Source organism: Falco peregrinus, chromosome 7, assembly GCF_023634155.1.
Source record: "Falco peregrinus isolate bFalPer1 chromosome 7, bFalPer1.pri, whole genome shotgun sequence".
NCBI lineage: Eukaryota > Metazoa > Chordata > Aves > Falconiformes > Falconidae > Falco > Falco peregrinus.
The window spans coordinates 4,033,075-4,051,532 of NC_073727.1; the positions used below are offsets into that span (position 1 = coordinate 4,033,075).

Genomic DNA, 18,458 nt, shown 5'->3' on the forward strand with positions numbered 1-18,458 from the left:
AAGCAAGGCTACTTCAGATATTTTTAAGGTCATGTATCATTTACTGTCTAGGTCAATTTATGCATCAGCAAAAATTGCTGCAAACCCTTCTGGACAGCACTTTAAAAATAAAGGTATATGTAAGAGGTTTTGGCCATATTTTCCTCACCAGTCTCTGCTCTTTCACCTTGGAAAATTAAAGTAACATTCTGTAATAAGTGAAGTCAGTATGATATTTCAAGGCAAGCCAAGGACAAGCTTTATAACTGTGCTATCAAAATGCTATTAATAAAAGCAAAAATACACAGATGATGCTTGTGTTCCCCCATGGATGGAAAAAATTATTGTCCACTAAGTTAACATTTCAGATACCCTCAGTTTTTCCTAAGGTCTCAAAGAAGGCAACAAAAAACATATCTCTTGCTGTTAACTTGTATAAACCATCTGCTATCATGTAGTGCCCTATTTTAGTAAATACTCCAAGGCTTCTTAAGAGAATGTATGGATGAGTTGGATTTCTGTGAGGAAAAAAGGTGGAAAATTGTGGCTAGAATATCTGCTTTCATAGTTAAGTTTCATACCAGTGTCTTAGTTTATTTTTGTTTGGGTCCACGGGGTTGTATTTATAAATGCACCTCACATGAAGCATCTGAATTCACTCCTCTGTATATAGTTCCCCTCACGGTTACCCCCAGGACAACCCATGCTGCAGTAAGTACAATTCCCTCCTTCTGACAGATGTGAAGCCAGACATACCGGGGTGTGCCAGTGCAGCATGAGGCAGCGCTGCAGTGAAACATCCAAACTGGCTCTGAATGGGCAGAGCTGACTACAAGGTATCTTGGCACCCATGTTACCTCACTTGATGCCCCTCTGCACACCCCAGAGCACTGCTGAGCCACACGCTGCAGAAATACGCTACAAGGATGGGGCTGGCTGCACCACGTAAGCAAGCACAGCCAGGGACTCTTCTTTTCAAGACCACTGAAATTTCCTGAGGACTTCTGCAGAACTGTAGACTGTATGCAGCAGTGCTATAACCTTTAATACTCACTTCTGTTAACATTACCTTTTGTGTTTTGCTTTTTTACACAACCAAAGAAACAGACAGCTTCTCACAGGTTTAGGATGCTTATGGCTTTTCCCGATACCTGTCTTGCCAGAAGTCTAACTGCAGAAGCAGAGAGAGACTGTGACCTGTTTGTCCTATTTTTTTAGGTACATAGTACAGGTGGCTACCCAGCTACACACACTCTTTATTTAACTGTTCCTTCTGCTCCCTCCCTAGAAGAAAACATGTTTACATTTAAAGCACCATATAATTGTTGTACTGAGTTGTGGGCTTTCTACCTGCACCATTTTTAAAAACAAATTACCTAAGGAAAATCAGGCTTGGAGAATTTGTCTTTTCACCTGGTCTCAAGTGATCAAAATGCACACACACATTTTCATTGGAGACAAATTACGAGCACATGTGTGTGTTCTGTTTACTTCTTTTTCAATGCTTAAAAAGAAATCAGTTTTGAAACTAAAATATACTTTGAGAGCCCAAGACAGCTCACTTAGAAAATACCACAGAGCATTTAAGAACATCCTGGAAAAAGGCAGTATTTGTCAAATTAATTCCACTATTTATAACTTCTGTCCTCTCACGAATCTTGATATTTTCATTGAAATCACTATTACTGATTTCCCCTTTTTTGCAGCCCTAAAATAATGAAAGATTAACTATATCATAAAGCCACTTCTCTTTGTTACATTAATGCAATATGTTAGATATTTTGAAAAACCTCACTAACAATACATAGACTTTCCAGGATAAAAATGCTTAATTTAAAGCTGTGTGCTCAAAGGTCTGAAAAAAGAGCCTTTTTTCACCCTTACTTCCAATGCTCTCATTACACCAATGGGAAATTCTTAGGAAACTTCTCAGATCTTCCATATTTATTTCGTTTTATTTTAGATCCTTGTCTCATAAAACACAGTGAAAAGTTCTCGGGCAGCTTATAGTACTGTTTAAAACTAAACTAACTTTATTATTCATTCAATCTCCTCCATTATTTATCCTTCTTGATTTAAAAGTAGGACTCACAACTGCAGTACAGGAGTTTGCTGCAAGTCCCTGGAATGCAGCCTCGCCACAATTAGCCATTGATCCAGCTGCTCGTACCATGACAAGGGAACGCAAACTCCCTCCTCCTTGAGGCTACAGCTCCACAGAGAAACCCTTCAACATCACAGACTTCTACCACTACATTTCTTAACTTAATAAACAGCATCAGCTCAGCCCTAAGTTCTTAAGCTGCAATGAGATACACACACTTTTATTCATTAGGCAAGTGTTTGGGGTTTTTTTCTGTCATGAACCTGTTCAGCTCTTCGTACACACAGACTATTTTTTTTTTGCCACCTTTTGGTAATGCAACTTTGCATACACTTAAACTGGTGTGTAACAAGATCTCTCACGCAGAACTAGTTTCATGTTAAATACGGGGTTTTTTTCAAAATGCTTTTACTATGTTAGTAAAACCTCACTAATGTAAAAGACCTATAGCAAATATTCACATTTTATGAAAGAGGTTATTGAACAATGAGCTCAGAGAAAGGAAAAAAATCAAAGGCGGCACTGCAAAATTCACAGCGCTCGGTGAATATGACAGGTGTCACTTAATTTTAATTATTGATTACAGTATTTCAGACTATGCTTGCTAACAGAGGGAAGAATGAAAGCAGACCAACTTTAAAGTACCCAGCTGCTAAGGGGTCACTAGGAAGTGCTAGGAGACATCAAGATTATAGTAGCACATTCCCGCAAGTATGTTGATTTCAATGTTTCGTTATCCCGCAAGTTGTATCCACCACTACTGTAAAAAGTATCTCAATATCCATTTTAACTGGAAACAATGAGCAAGAAATCTACACTGTGCCTATGGCACAAAGAGTCCAGGTAAGCCACTTCTGCACCTGTGGGGTGCATTACAGATTTAATTACTACACTGCAAACCAGCACTCAAAAAAGTCGCGCATACCTTCATCACACCGTACCAAAGCCTACCCGTGTCAGTATGATTACAAGGCAGTAGCCATGTTCAGATGGATTTTGGAGCCTAATTCTTGACCCATTTTTTCAGTCTTGTCTCTGATTTCTATTTGATAGCTATGACATAAACTGGTTGATTATTCAAATAGTACAACATTCCATCATTACCTGTGATACTTTAACCATGTATCTAACACAATGTCTCTGTTTTATACATAGTATTTAATTTTGTCCTTGCTAAAAAGTCTTCTACTGGCTTTAATTACACTCATGAGAATGGAGAATTGAAAAAACATATTGTTTGCCCGAGGCCTCGGGTGGAAAGAAAAGGTTTCATGGCTCGGGGAATCACTCTTTGGTGACTTTAAAATTTCTCATACTCCTGATCCAAGACCGATATCCACCACTTACATCTTATAAATGAAGTGTGATCCCAAAGTGCTCCAGATCGATTACATGAAAACCAGGCAGGCAACATATAAGTACTTCACTCCCTGACCTATGTAAGTAGTTCAGTGCTTGACCCTAAATGCTTAGTAAATACATTTATACATTTAAATTTAGTGGCTCAGGGAGGAAATATCCACCTTATGATGTAATACATACATGTGTTTGCATTTATAGTGTTTTAAATAATGATGTAATATCACAGTCCCTCAGGAACCTGATGTTAATTTCTTACCTACCAAATCTGGCTTCTGTAAGTCTCTCTTTGCCAGCCCCAATTCGCATGCTGGGCTGAAACAAGTCTATGCCTGTCAGGGTTTGTTCTCCCTTTGAGGACGCTCACGGCACACACGGCTCTTCTGGGCCCGGGTAGGAACCAGCGGCACATCCAGGGTGCGAAGGCGCCTCGGAGGCACACGCCGGCGCCGCCTCGGGATGCTGAGGGCCGCGGCCCGCCCAGCGCCCCCCGCCGCGGCAGCCTTCGCGTTCCGCCCCTGCGCGGCGGGGCCGGACGGCGCGGGCACAGGCTGAAGGCGGGAAGGCGCCTCACGGCCGCGGGGGCGGGGCCAGGCCCGAGGGGGCGGGGCCAGGCCCGCGCGGCGCGAGCTCCCCGCCGGCGGCAGTTCCCTGCTGCGCCCGTCCCCCCGCGCCCGCCGCGCCCGGCCCAATGGCGGCCCGAGGCCGGCGCCACGGCGGCCAATCGGCGGCGGCGCGGCGGGCTCCCCGGCAAAATGGCGGCGCCGGGGTGGAAGCGGCGGCGCCATGCCCGGTAGCCGGCGGAGGGGGCTCTGCCTCAGGCCCGCTGCCCTGAGGAAGGGGAACGGCGGCAGCGAGGAGCAACTCACCCGGCGGCAGCGGCCGGCGGAGCCCCCCGCGGAGGAGGAGGAGGCGGCGGCCGGCGGCGCGGAAGGCGCCGGGGGCCGAGGCCTACCCGCCGGGGAGGCGGCGGTGCGCGGCGCTGCAGGTACGGCGGGAGCGGCCCCGGGGGGGCTCTGCCCTGCCCGCCGCCCCCGGAGCCGCGGGGTCCGCGGCCTGCCCGCGAGGAGGGGGCCGGTGCGGTGCGATCCTCCGGCCGCTCTCCCCCGCCCCGGGTGGGAAGGGCCCGTGTCACGGAGTGGCGAGAGCAGCCTCCCGCGGCAGAGCCCCAGACGCGACCGACGACGCCAAAAACTGCTCCAGGAGAGGATCGCGCCTGGCCGTGCTAAGCCTTTAAGTGCAAAGCATCTCCTGAGATGCTTCTCACGCAGTAATTGCATCTTTTAAAGTTATATCTGTGGGCTTCCACAGCTGCAGCGTCATTTCTGAAGGGCAGGGGTGACTAGCTGAGCTCCATGTAGTGCGCTCGGCTCATTTACTGGGCTGAGACAACTGCAGGCTGGTTTTGTGTAGTTATATTCCTGCTTTTAACAGGCCTAGCCAAAAAAGGCCCAGTGGAGGAAATATAGGCAAAGGCGTGATGCCAAACAGTTTGCGGGCCTGTTAAAATTGTGACCCAGATCAGAGGCTGGGTGAAAGATGCAGAGCAAGCAAGAATGCAAAATCTTCTCTCGTTTAGGTATACATAGTTTTTCTTAACGTAAGCTGAAGTCAGTACTCCCTCAAGTATTAGGATTGACAGTTCTCACCCTTAGCGTCAGATGCTGAGCATACAGCTGTTAGTATCGTGTGATGCTCCGTTATCTCCGTGGCGATGTAACTGACAAAGAGAAGAGTCATATTCTGCATTAAATGTGTACTTGCGCAATATTCCTGTTGTAGGTAAAGGAATGATGAGCGTGAATTGGTTTATATTCTTACAAGTTGAATCAGTGTCTTTTTAGGCCTTGTCCCGTTCTATGTTCTAAGTAATTTGGGCTTTTATTTTGTTTTTTAACAAGGATCATCCTTCTGTTTACACAGAGTCATGTTTACATAAAACACCTAAGAGATCGTTGAGTAGGAAATCCCGTATACCTACGTTCAGCTCTCCTGTTAATGACACCGATATACAGCAAGAAATCTTTTGGGATCCTCATTCTCCAATTGCACACAGACTAGGTAATATTAACAAAATCCAGACCTCAGGGTGCCTATTTGAGGCGTGCATTCCCAATGCATGCACTAAATGTTACCAAATTTCTTGAAAGAAGGTCCCTCTCAGTTATCATGGTTAGGTTGTTCGGGTTTATTTTTATTAAAAACCTGTAAATTCTTCAATATTCTACTGAACCAAACTGATTTTAACACATACACTTGAATTATTTGAGATATACTGCACTTTATAAATTGAACTTTAAGAAGGTTTTTTGTTTGTTTTCATAGGCAATGGAAAAACCAAACAGTCTACCAGTAGATGCGCAGTAGAAATTTCAGAAATTGTTAATCGTATTGCTCCTCAGGTAATTGTTACTTTCTAAAACAATGCTCAGCTTGTTTGATTACTAAACAGAACAATGCTACAGCCTTGGTGAAGGCTCAGTTCTAGTCACAGTAGTCTCATGTTAAGAATTGGGTGTGTAGAAAAGTAGTAACGTTCATAAAACTGGACTGAATTGCTCTTAGGAGTCACAGATGCCGTAAAAAAGGACATATTAAGAAAGTGGACTTGCAGCAGCTCCATTTTAGTAAGTTTTACTTTTAGAATGCAAGTTAGTCCCTTATCATAGAAATACTGTTGTGTTTGTTTATCCTTAATCACTCATCTGTTAAAAAGGAAGAGTTTCTTCACATACTGCATTTACTTGGCGGTTGGTTTTAAGCCTTTTCAATGGTCTTGAATGACTGCTGAAGTACAAGAACAAGACTCAAATAAGAGAGACTCCACAATAACATAAACATAGTAACTTTGCTCCCTTACTCTAAATAATTTGCCTTTTTACCGTAAGATCTATGTTCTTGGTATCTCCTCTTGCTGTGAACCTGATGTCCACAGCCTGGGAAGTGAAAATAAGAGTGTTGGCTTATTGTTTGCTTTTTATTAAGTGCAAGAAGAGAACATGTCATTCCTAAAACAGTTCTGCAGAATTCAGCTTGCAAAATATAGCATTTATAATGTATTCACTATTTGGCATATCTGTGAGAAATTATACTTGAAGAATTGGAAAATCGTTAATAAGGGATGCCACTTTGTTCTTTTTAAATAATTATAGCTCTGTCATCAATGTAAATAATACCAGGATTTGCAAATACCTGTTGCTCATGTTCTTTTTTCTTAAAAGCATAATAATTTTAATAAAAATAACAAAGAGAAAGAAAATGTGTCCAAAACTACCCAGTAATTAGTGAAGTTCAAATTACTTTTGCGGTCTTACATGCAGTAATTTCCCATGTCCCATGGCTCTGGCTATCTGGATAATATACCACTACTGTGTTGTATCTCTTAGTTTTCAGAATTCCAAGCCAAGCCTGAACTTTGAAACAACTTCATTTAGTTTCTAAACTTCACTTATTTCTGTTTAAAGGCTCTTTATATAAATGAGTCGTAAATGGAAGAAGTCAGAATTTTTTGCTGGAAGCATACAGAACGATTTCTTTCGAAGTCTCTGATTTGTTAATGCTGCTTTAAGTGGATAAAGACAGCGTATCTCAACTAGCTCCTTAGTAGTGTACTAAAGTAAATTAGATTGCATCTTGTAACATGAATATTGCAGATTATGTGTAAAGCTAAAAAGTAAATAAGAGTATTAGATTTGAGCACCAAAGTAAAATTCAGTTATTTTAATTGAAGTTCCTGTTTTAAATTGATACAATTAAAGTGATACAACCATTGGTATGCAATATCACAGTAATCTCACTTAGCTTGTATTGGTTTGGCTCCTGTCTGTGGCTTTCAGCAGATTTGATCCAGTTTAATTTGTTTAGCAACTTTAACTAATGCAAGGTGTGAGTCTAGTCCAATCTTTATCCAAAATCGAATTGCTAAGCATTACAAATCTAATCATTCAGGATGAAAAAGCAGCCTGTAACGAAGACTCCCTTTTAGGGACGTGGATTGGTGAGGATGCTATTCCCTGTACACCTGGAGTAGTAAAAGTGCGAGCTAGGACAAAGTTAAGTTGTACAAGGTAAGTTACAGTTTTGTCTTGCCCATCACAGCCGGGCTTTCGTGAAAAAGGGTATGTGGTGTTCCTTTATGTATAGTGAACCGTGTAATTGTACATGAGCATACAGAATGCTTTTAACTTTATTCTTGTTATCTCTTCTTAATGGGGTGTTTCTTGGGAATTATCAAAAAGATTGCCTGCTGACTGCGCGCTGAAAGCGGTGGGATTCAGTCACGTTCTCTGTTAAAGTAGAGAATGGAGAACTGGTATAGCCATATTACTGAGCTTGGCTCCACTTCCTCAGTAGGTCTGATTTTCTTTTCCATATTTATTTTTTAAATCTAGAGATCTTAAAATAAAAAATCCTGAAGAGGAGCTCATGAAATTGGCTAAGGAATTTGATAAAAATCTAGTAGAGCTAGATGCTGTTCAGGAACAAGAGAAGCTTGGTCATGACCTCGAGACCACCTCAGAGTCTTTAAATAATTCTAAAGATGAAGTAAATATGAAGAACCTGAAATCACTTCTTGGTGAAGTATCTGAAAGAGATCCTGATCTGTCCCTGAAACCAGTTGGACAGAGCACTGGCATCCCTGCTGCAGAGCCCTGTCAATCTGGCAGTCAAAAACCTGCAGACCTTGAGGCTGAAATAGCCCTTCATGCTCTTTTTGACTCCTCTACCCAGATGTGTAGTGGACAGTTGAGCCAAGGACTATCAGGTACTTCTTTAAATAACAGCTTCCATGAAAACAAAAGCATCTTGGAGGAGGAGTACCTTCCTGAGCAAAATAAACACATGCAACAAGGTAACTCAGAGGCATATCGAAAAGATACTCCGTGTCCCCTAGGAAGTGTGAACCAGGTTATTCCAAAACCTAATATGCACACATTGATAAAAAAAAATCCTTCTTTGAAGACGCCGTTGGTGGTCTCCAATAAGCTTGCTGGAATAGTTAATGATGACTTTGATGACTGGGATACAGATTTGTTGGCAGATGATTCTTTTGTGATGCAAATAACCCAAAACCCTGAGTTGATAACTACTGAAGAAGCACTACCAGTTCCTACAAATCCATCTGTGCATGGTTTCAGTGACGCTAGCAGAACAAAGGAAAGAAGTAGTTGCGATTCAGTAACCTGTTTGGGGAATGTACAGAAATCTAACAGTTTGCAGTTTTCACCTCTGAAACGTTCTAGTAAAAACACACAAAATGTTGGAAAATCTCTTTCTTTACAGAAGCCATATAAGTCAGAAAAGTCAAAGACAGAGACCATAGCCTTTCATGGCAAATGTGACGTTAGGCCAGATAAAATAAATTCTGTTTGGAAAAGTGCCCAAAACAGTGATTTGAATTATATTCCTGTTTCAACACAATCAGAAGTGAAGAGTGGAAACGAAACTATTCAGCCTAAAAGTGACCCCCTTCCTCTTCTTCCTTCAAGATCTAATCCTCATAGACAATGGACTGAAAAGCCTGGGAACAACACACACGTTTTCTGTCAATCATCCAGTGTTTCTACCAATACAAAACCTAATGCTCTAACTAAAGTGGTTAACCAAGCTAATACAGGTCACTTAAATGAAGTTGAAATACCAAAGAAACGTCCTCTGTCATTTGATGACTGGAATGAAGCAAAGTTCTCTGATGAGATACTAGATATGTTTTGTGAATCCGATAGTCTTTGGGATGCAAACTGTGAGGATGATGAACTGTTGTATCAGGTGTGTGATGACATAGAAAAGCAGACTCAGAGCCAGGATGTTAAACAAGGAAACGAAAGAGCTAAAACTATGCAAGGAGCCAGCATTAATTCCAGATCAAATGCTGATAATGGGTTCCCAGCATCTAAACAAGGACTACCTGATCTTCGCTTGGCACAGAAAACAAATGCAAAACAGGAAGCTTTCTCACTGAATAGTTCCTGTAGGAATTCATCAAAAGTTACACATGGGCTGGCCACAACAGGTCACGTAGTGAACTGTAAAAACATCTCAAGCCCTGTGATCTTGGGTACTTCTATGGATTGTAAATCCACACTGTCTAAAAACTGTCATCAAGCTGCTTCTGAATATACTGCAAAGCCTGTTTCGGGAAAATGGTACAGGTCAAGTTCTATGCCAGCAGGAGAGACTGGTTCTGAAGTAAGTCCTGTTAATGCAGTAAACACTTCTAGTAACAAAATATTGGACACCCCAGATCTTTTGCATAATATGGGAAAGATTCCAAATCACAGTTCTGGTAACAAAACATCACATATGCCTTCAAAGTTTAAGTTCCGAAAGACTAACAGTTCTCAGGGTGCTCTTTGTGTAAGGTCTGAAAATCCAGGGAGTCATTCTGGCATTGGAGTTACTCTGCAGGGTTTGGAAGGAAGCAAGAATCAGGTGAATGTGACTTTGCACAGCAAGCTTGACAATAAGAAAACACCTTTCAAGAGGCACGTTTCAGAGTCTTCGGCACTGCCCACATCAGGTATTTGTCTTTACTGTATCACTGTTAGACTATTCTTGTTTGTTTTCCTCCTGTAATCAGAATGTCAGAGAAACGTATACTGTATTGCAGCTTACGATAGGCTTCAATATTCATCCATTCAGTTTAGGCGTTAATGAATGTTCTAACAAGAATTTTGAGGGCTTTTTCCAAAATAAAATTGTCCTGATGCATGTCTTGAATATCTGTATTTAAGGATTTCTGTTTCCCATTTCCATTCCACTTCTCTGAATACTTCACGCTCTTTCCATAGATACTCAGAATCACTAGGATCAAGTACAGGCTGGTGGCAGCACTCAGCATACCATATTTTTAAATTATTAGTTAAAAATACTACTATTTTGATACGTAGTAAATGTTGTGGTGTGATTCTGTGCTTGTAATTTACAGTTCCTTTTGAACAACATTAAAAATTACTTACCTCAGCCACAATTCATAAAACACCAGGTAAAATGGTGGGGCAAGGAAAGAAAGCAGCAGGTGATCCAGAATGCAAATTTCTTTTCATTTCATTACTGTACACCTGGAAATTGGAGCCTCAAGTCATTCAGCACTTCCAAAACCTCAGCCTCTATTGTTGTTTGCTTTGTGGCTGAAATCATCAGTGAAATAATTCTTGTGTTGTCAGTCTAAAAATTAACATGTCCTTTCATCTAGAGGGGAGGTCGGTCACTTTTCCATCATTACATGACAGTCTGCAATATTCCATGCGCTAGTTACTTGCTAGGGAAATGCAGAACCAGTCAAGTGCCAGTCTTGTTTTTACTTGATCTCATGGCTTGGTGAAGTTAATCAATATTGATTTTGATAAAACATGCCTTTAGAGTGTACTGTATCAATTTGAATTTGCAGGAAGCACTGTTAAAAAATCAGAAAAAATATTTCTGCAAACTATCAGGCAGCATTATGTGAAGAATCAGTATTTTTTCTGTTTCTTCCTCAGCAAAGAAGCAGATAAATGGGAAGTAGCAACTTTGGATGTTAAGGGGGCAGGGAGGGGAGAGATAACTAGTCATTCTGTGGAATTTTCTAGAGAATAAAGGAATGAAAAAGAATAGCACTGACTTCCTTTACAGATAAACAACAACTATCCCCACCTTAACTTGTTGGTGAAAGGACATTGCTGTAACAAAAAGATGGACATTAAGTGATCCTTTTAAAAACATACCTGATTTTTCATGGACACCTCTTTGTTGTTTTTTTTTAAAAGAAGCAAGTCAACCTCTGATTTATCCAGTTTGAAAGACTACTTATTAAAAATACATTAATTGGAAATTGGTGTATAAAACCAGTAAAATTCTTGACATGTGCAGGGAGTATCCCTGTTGGTTCCAGTGAGGTCAGGATTTTATTGCATGGGAATTTATAGTTCTGTAACACGACATATAAAATACTACGCTTAGCTATCATGTTCTTGTCTCCTTTGCCAATTTTTATTGCTACTTTTGACCTTTTTTCAACCTTTCTGGTTTTATTTGTGTGACACCTGTACTGTGTCTGACCCCTGTGTCTATACCATCTCCATGCCCATATCTCTGCCTGACTCACTAAATTGTAGAGCCCTTTTCACTCTGATAGCCTTAATTTTCTTAACCCGTTGCCATCTCCTAGGTTGACTCCTGATGTCACAAGGTTCACTTGAAGGGCAGCCAAGTGAAATTTCCTTGAAGCAAATGTCTGCATCCCAGTATTTTCATTGGGAGGTAGTAATCAGTAGCACTACAAAGGTCATGCATCTTATCCCCCTTCCTGCCTTGGGGACAGGATAGATGAGCCATTTTTAACTTGAGTGCCTGATATGTCAGAATAGTGTGCTCTTGCCATAGATCTTCAAACATTGAAAACAGATAAGTTAAAATACATATTGAACAAACCTGAAGGCTCTTAATACATGTTTTTTATTTACAGTGTCTGTGGTGGAACAAAAAAATAGAAAATGTTCTCAAGAAGAGATTGAAAGAAAAAAACAAGAAGCTCTTGCACGAAGAAAATCCAGAATGCAGGCATTCTTTAAAGATGCATGAATTTGGTGTTTGTTTTGTCTATGGAGGAAGTTTTGCGGAGAGAAATACGGTAAAATGCTGGAAGATACTTTTTAAACTGTTCACAGCTACTGAGGGCAAGCTTTTTCTATTTCTCAATTTTAAAAGAAAAAGATCTTGATCTGAACTGTAACTAATACCCTGGTGGTACTTAGTCTCAATTAAAAACTACCAATTGTAAACATGCAGTTTCAAACTACCTTCAGCACAATGAGGATTGTATTAAGTTTATATACTGTTATGTGATGAAATTGTATAGTCTGAAAATCATCAAAACATGAAAGCGTTTGTGTACACACATAAGTAGAAGATGTCAAAACCAGATTGTATATGTTTTGGCTGTATTTCTCTTATTGAAAGTATTTTAATTAGTAAGACTCAAGTACACACAGATTAAGAAATACTAATGTTTGCTCTCAGGTAGAAGAAAGTTTTTGAGTTTTGGTTTAAAGAAAGTACAATCTAGAAAACATCCAACATCAGAAAACTAATGAAAATGAACAGGCTTTGGAAAGCATGCTCAGTTTGTCTCTGTTACATTAGGTAAGAATTGTAATTAGTGAAGAAGGAATTTAATATAAAAGTTTCACAAGGTGAAAAAGCATCCTGGAAAGGACATTTTGTCTTTTTTTTTTATTATATTAGTTCCCTTCATGAAGAGTTGCAGATATCCTAGCTAACAAAATTGGATCACGTTTTGCTAAACATGCATTAACCAAGCTAATTAGAAAAGGTAGCCTATGTCATTTTACCAAACCATGAGCAATATGTAATATACCAGGTGAAATCTCAACAGCTATGAATCAGTTTAGCCTTAGCATACAGCCCTTATGGGTTGTACATATTTATCAAACTAAAGGCTGTTAAAACATAAAAATGCAATGTCATGTCAGCTTAACAGGAGCTGATAGAATTTTTTATGTGATAGATGGGTGCAGAGCTCAAACTGCAAAAACTGCCTGTGGGTAAGCTGCAAGATATTTTTCAACTGAGAAATGCTTATATGTAAACATGTGACACTGAAAAGTGGCCGCAATTTTTCTTTGTAAACAAGTAACTTCAAACTGTACCAAAGGTTAGAGGAAGCTTTTGGTATCTGTAGTATGTGCCGGTTTTGTAACTCCTAAAAATGTAAGTATTGTATATTTGTAAATCATCATTAAACTTTTTTTACATTTTTCGAGTCTGTTCTGGAAAATATTAATACTACAGAAACTGGTAAAAGGGAGTGAAATGGGAATTCCTTATGGACTTTACCTGACTGTCCATTCTTGGTAATTCACCCAGTTATTCCATGCCTCAGTTTTATACCTACAGTAGTGACAAAGTGCTTCCTTTGATCCATTTAAATGAGAAGTCCTTGGTGGAGGAACTGGTTCTACATACAACCATCTGCAGTGGAATCCTGAAATACTTAACTTTGCTGGTTTCCAAGCTAGTGAATTTGCTTGTCTATTAACCATCATTCTTGGTGCTCATTAGTGGATTAGGAAATCAAATCCCCAAGTCCACCAGAGACTCTGCTGGTGGCCAGTAGGTGTAACTGTTACTTACAGTCTGTGGCTACAGCTCCCTGTCCTTCAGCCCTTGGGTGATAAATGATGAGTTGGATCAGCTTACTGATCTGACTGAAAATTAACACAGGAAAAAAAATGTTTTCAGCTTTTTAATGAACTTCACCATAATAACATCCTTAACAGATAATATAACATGAAATAGCAAGACTCTTGTGTTAAACAGATTCTGCTGGTAACGTTCAGTTCATTAAGCAGAAGATTTGCATGTCTGTATGACAAAGAAATGTAAACCTCAAACAGTGGCAGCTGTGAAAATTTTATTTATCGTGAGACTGTGGTTTGATCTGTGGGATATGCGTGTCTGTGGTGTTCTAGGAGAATCTAAACTATCAGGTAACTTGCCAGATGCACTATTAGCCAAGAAAGTGGCAATGAAAAAGGGTGTCTACTATCAGTATTAAATATGAGAGTTATAAAACTGGCTTTTAAGGTACTGATACACAAGAATGTCAAATCTTATCGAGAAAGATACAAATTAGGCTTTTGCTAGGACAGTGTTCAGCTTATCAGCCTTTCCCTACCCGGATATTTCTCTAGAAATAATGCTGTAAAGTAACCAGGATATTTTTAAATTTTTTTTCAAGGATAATATGGTTAATTATACTTCTGATATACTTCTGATTTTCTCAGCACCAAGGACAGAAGGACCCTGGAGCTGCCCACCTGAAATGCCACCACTGGTCTTCGCATGGCAGCAGCGTGAGAATGTACTGGCTCATCCTTTAACAGGAGCATCTAACCCATCCTCTTGTCTCCTGAGCTGTAACATAAGAGCTCCGTGTGTGACAAGGGGAATTTGGATGCCCTGAGGGGTGTGGAAAAGACCCTTTGCAAACTTTACAATTGGAGGAAGACCCAAACTACTTCTTGACCAGTTACTGTCACTTACTCATCCAAGTACTTACATTGCGCTGCTTAACCATATTTAAAGAATCTGTTTGCTGATCAGTGTGAAACACATCAATATTGACCATTTACGGCAAATGCATCCATTGCCCTACTCTATTAAACTAATCATAACGGAAGGGCTTTGGGGGTTGATTTTTTTTTCATAAATACTTATTTTTAGCACTGATACTATGCTTCAAGGCCTGTAATTTATTTTTTCTTAAACATTACTTTCCAAATAAAAATCACAAGTCCTCGGGATCGTGGTTTCTTAACTGATGTTGAGACAAACTACTACGATTTCTTTGGTCACATCCTGACTATCCTCAACTGCCCCGCCATACCATCTCTCAGTTAAGAAATTGAAGAGTTACTTCTGTTTGTGACTTGATGCTATCAGAGAAATAATTTCTTACATTCAAATTAAAACACTCCTATACCATTTTTATTAGGGAAATTTGAAAAAAGTGAAAAGCTTAGAGAAATATTTCAACCCCATACAGATGTATTGGTGGAGTCCATGCAGGGAGAAGATTCATTTGGGCTTAGAAATGGTTAAAAAGAAGAACAACCACTACAGTATCAAAAATAAAATTCCACAAGGTAGGAATTCTTGTCTTTAAATATATATAAATACATATACACTTATAATGGTAGATCAGGAACATCCAAAAGATTTAGAAGAAATCTAGTGAAAAATAATTTCTTTCTTAAAAAAGAGTACAAACCACAGAGCTTTTTTCTTGCAAGTGCCTGTGCTCTTGAGTGCCAGTCTTGGTCTTAGCCTCTTTCTCCGATGTAGTAGGAGAGATGTCTCATCTCATCAGTAGGCAGCGTACTGCCGTGGACAGGTGCAGACATGAGGAGTTTAACCTTTAATTCTCAAACCTCTAGCTGTTAAAGCCAGCAGTGCAGCAGGGGTGTAGCTGGAGATGGCTGTGAGGGCCGTGGGCCAGGCATGCAGCCTGGCGGTGTCCCAGGGCAGTCGGTGGCACAGGGAGGGCAGGGAGGGCACTAGGGGCCTGAACTGCGTTTCAGCTGCGTGTAGCTCTGCGTCAGCAAACACCGAACAGCATCTCAGGGATGCGGCACTGGGCCGTGCACAGCCTGCCGGCAGCTTCGCAGAGCAGATGAGAAGCGCAGAAGCTGCAGCTCTGTTCCTTGCTCTCACGTTACGTTAGTTACGTTATGTTCCCACTCCTCACCATGAGGAAGGATGCTGAGTAGCAGCCTCACAACCCCATAGATTTTGCAGGGGGTGCTCAGCCTCCCTCATGCTTCCTGCTAAGCTCTTGGTGACCCACTGATACTGCATGCGCCTCAATCATGCAGTCTTTTGTCTGACTACCTGCAGTTGACAACAGATCTTCATCAGGAAAGTATCTACATAATTTTAATTAATTAATAGACATGTACACATAAGAAGTTTGGTATTTCAATAGCTGACATTTCACTATGAAGCCACATCTTCCTCCAGGCAAAAAAGACCTCCTATACAAATAGTAACAACAATCTTAAATACCTTCTAAATTAAATTATGACTGCCATGTTTCATTATAAATTAATTTATGACTGTTTGCTCAAGCACTCATCTTCGTTTCATTCAGAGCACGGTAATTTTTTACATAAGCAAAGCAATCAGTGGCTTAAGTTTAAATGCAAGTGGAATTCCTGTATGTCCCCATAGCTGAGTGTAATTTTTATTCCACAGATACTGACGCATTTCACAATGAGTGATGTTACTCACTAAAATCCATGGATTTTATTTTTCAAGTAAAACCTGTGGTGGATTTTTTTTTTCTTTTAGGAAAGGCAAGTATGATCAGGTGATGGATGCATTCTTCACTATTGTCCTTATCTGTATCTAAAATTATGTGTTGTGGCATATACATCCATACATCCATAACCTTCCAGTTCATGCTGGTTAGGGATCATGTTTAAAGCATTTGAGAAATTTAGGAATATTGGGGTTTTATTGTGTTAGTTGTATCAGGTTTTCAGAGGCCAGCATCCAGCAGTTCTTCACATTTTGGCCTATAAGGCACAATTAATCTTGGGGCTGCAGTTCAGAAATAGCAACGTAATCTTATACTATGTGTACCACTTATTACATCTAGACCTTTTTTCCCAGAGGAATAACATAGATGAATTCCTTGATTATATCTTTTTAAACCTAAAAAGAGCTACAATTTGTCAGGAAAGAATAGCTGGAAGCAACAGATAGTGACCTAAATAGTAGAATTCCAAAGATAAAATAGAAGAAAATGAACACAAATGCTTCATTGTCTGAGAGCTGTATTGTCTGCAACACACTCCAGTGAATCCAGTGTTTGTGGAAGAGGCCAAGGCAGATATAATCTGTGGAGCTAAAAATGACAGCCTGAGTAAGTAGCCATCAGAGATGAAGCTAGGAAGGCTCTGGCAATTGTGCTGTAAATCGTAACTGCAATATTTGTTCAAAGCTCCGGTTACTACGCATACTGGCGGTTTTGTCAGAATAGTCAGAAAAGTCCTGCCTCATAAAACACTTAAGGATATCTAATGTACTGCTCTTGTGGAACTAAATATAAATTTCTGTGACTATTGTCTGGGTGTAATGTCAGTATGGTAGCTGGCAAACCATTACGGGCCTGATTCTACTCCTGCAGCAATTTCCTTAAAGCGCTGGAGGTAATGGAGTGACTCAGGCGAACGAAGAATCAAGCCCGTGCATTTCATTATTGTAAGTATTTCTTGGCTTTAACACATAAATCTCGTAAAACAGCATGGCATTTATCAGAAATTGTTATTGTTTATGCACATTTACCAAGTTTTGGGGGGAAAAAGGCTGCATCTATGCATACCTTTTAAAAGCTGCAGTTAACAGCTTTCACCTCAAACGATGTAGTGAACAGTGGTGAGAAGAGGGCTACAGGATTTACAGAATTATTTTTTAATGAGGTTGTCTGCACTTTGCAGCTTGTCCTTACCAAAGGAAAAACTTGATTCAGGTTTTAACCCTGGAAAATTAGGACCCATGTAGACATGGGAATGAAGCTTTCCATGCGGTGCCACACTCTCCATGAACAGAAAACGTCCAAATAAAATATTATATTCTAACAGAGCAGAGCAATTTAGGGTTTGGGGTTTGGGTTGGTTTGGGGTTTTTTTTGCTGAGCAGGATGGGATTTATTGCACACCTAAAGCTGAGCATATGTTGGGCAGCGTTTTGCAGAACCATGGCTGTAGGGCCAAGTGTCTAAGGCTACTTAAGCACCTGGGGAAGTTACTCATGGGGAGTCATGTTGGAGATTCACAGTGGTATGAAAAGAGTTCAATGAATAGTTGTTTTATAATATCCCATTGGATACTTAGCTGCAGCTTTGGATGTTAGAGGCCTACAGAAAGCTGAATCTCAATGACAAAAAAAATGGACATAATGAGAAAAAGAAAAAGGTGCCGTCTAAGGCTTGCGTAACAGTTTGGAAACATTTTAGTATGATGAAGTGTTAACACCTCCCTCACCAATAATGACTTGAAAAGGACTTTTTTTTTTTTAAAAAAAAAAAATTAGGTCTCATGTTCTACATTAAAAAACTGAAATATATGCTTAGAAAGATCACAATTTTGAATTCCTGTCTTCCTGGTTGCTTCTTATATCCTATGCTGTGTCTGGATAGGGCCAGATGTTTTTGTAAACTCTAATGCTGTAAATGAAGACAACATGAACCCCAGTAACTATTTTGTTACTGAACTTGAATGGGTGTTAGCCATGAATAAACGAATTTTATAGAATGACTATGTTTTCCATATCACTTGCTTAATTTTCAGCATGCTGACTTGTGTGACTTCAATGTAAGCCACTCATCAGAAGTGGCAGTCATACCAGCAAAGACCTCAGTTTCCAACATACAATATCCAAAGATCCCGTAAGATTCGCTGTGGGGGGTTAATGCCAGATTTCCAAGCAATCTGCCATCCAAATCTCATAC

At 40.2% G+C, this 18,458-nt stretch overlaps 1 protein-coding gene and 1 long non-coding RNA gene across 6 annotated transcripts in view; one reads left to right on the forward strand and one right to left on the reverse strand.

Moving 5' to 3' along the window:
• Positions 1 to 3,921, reverse strand: part of LOC114010947 (uncharacterized) — a 199,245-nt gene extending 195,324 nt beyond the window's left edge. Inside the window, exon 1 of the long non-coding RNA XR_003552655.2 lies at positions 3,706 to 3,921. This is a non-coding gene — a long non-coding RNA (uncharacterized LOC114010947). The remainder of the gene's footprint in view (positions 1 to 3,705) is intronic.
• Positions 3,922 to 4,156: 235 nt separating this feature from the next.
• Positions 4,157 to 14,748, forward strand: ETAA1 (ETAA1 activator of ATR kinase). Of its 5 annotated transcripts, none has more exons than XM_055810687.1 (7): positions 4,157 to 4,430; positions 5,366 to 5,503; positions 5,768 to 5,844; positions 7,391 to 7,509; positions 7,834 to 9,631; positions 9,851 to 9,962; positions 11,889 to 13,203. In XM_055810687.1, exons 1-7 carry the CDS (start codon positions 4,229 to 4,231, stop codon positions 12,002 to 12,004), a joined length of 2,562 nt encoding a protein of 853 aa, XP_055666662.1. In that variant the 5' UTR covers positions 4,157 to 4,228; the 3' UTR covers positions 12,005 to 13,203. The 5 variants fall into 5 exon arrangements, with proteins under 5 accessions (XP_055666662.1, XP_055666661.1, XP_055666660.1 ...); XM_055810686.1 differs by adding an exon at positions 14,230 to 14,748 and having other exon boundaries at positions 4,158 to 4,430; positions 7,834 to 9,962; positions 11,889 to 12,053; XM_055810685.1 differs by having other exon boundaries at positions 4,158 to 4,430; positions 7,834 to 9,962.
• Positions 14,749 to 18,458: the final 3,710 nt, after the last annotated feature.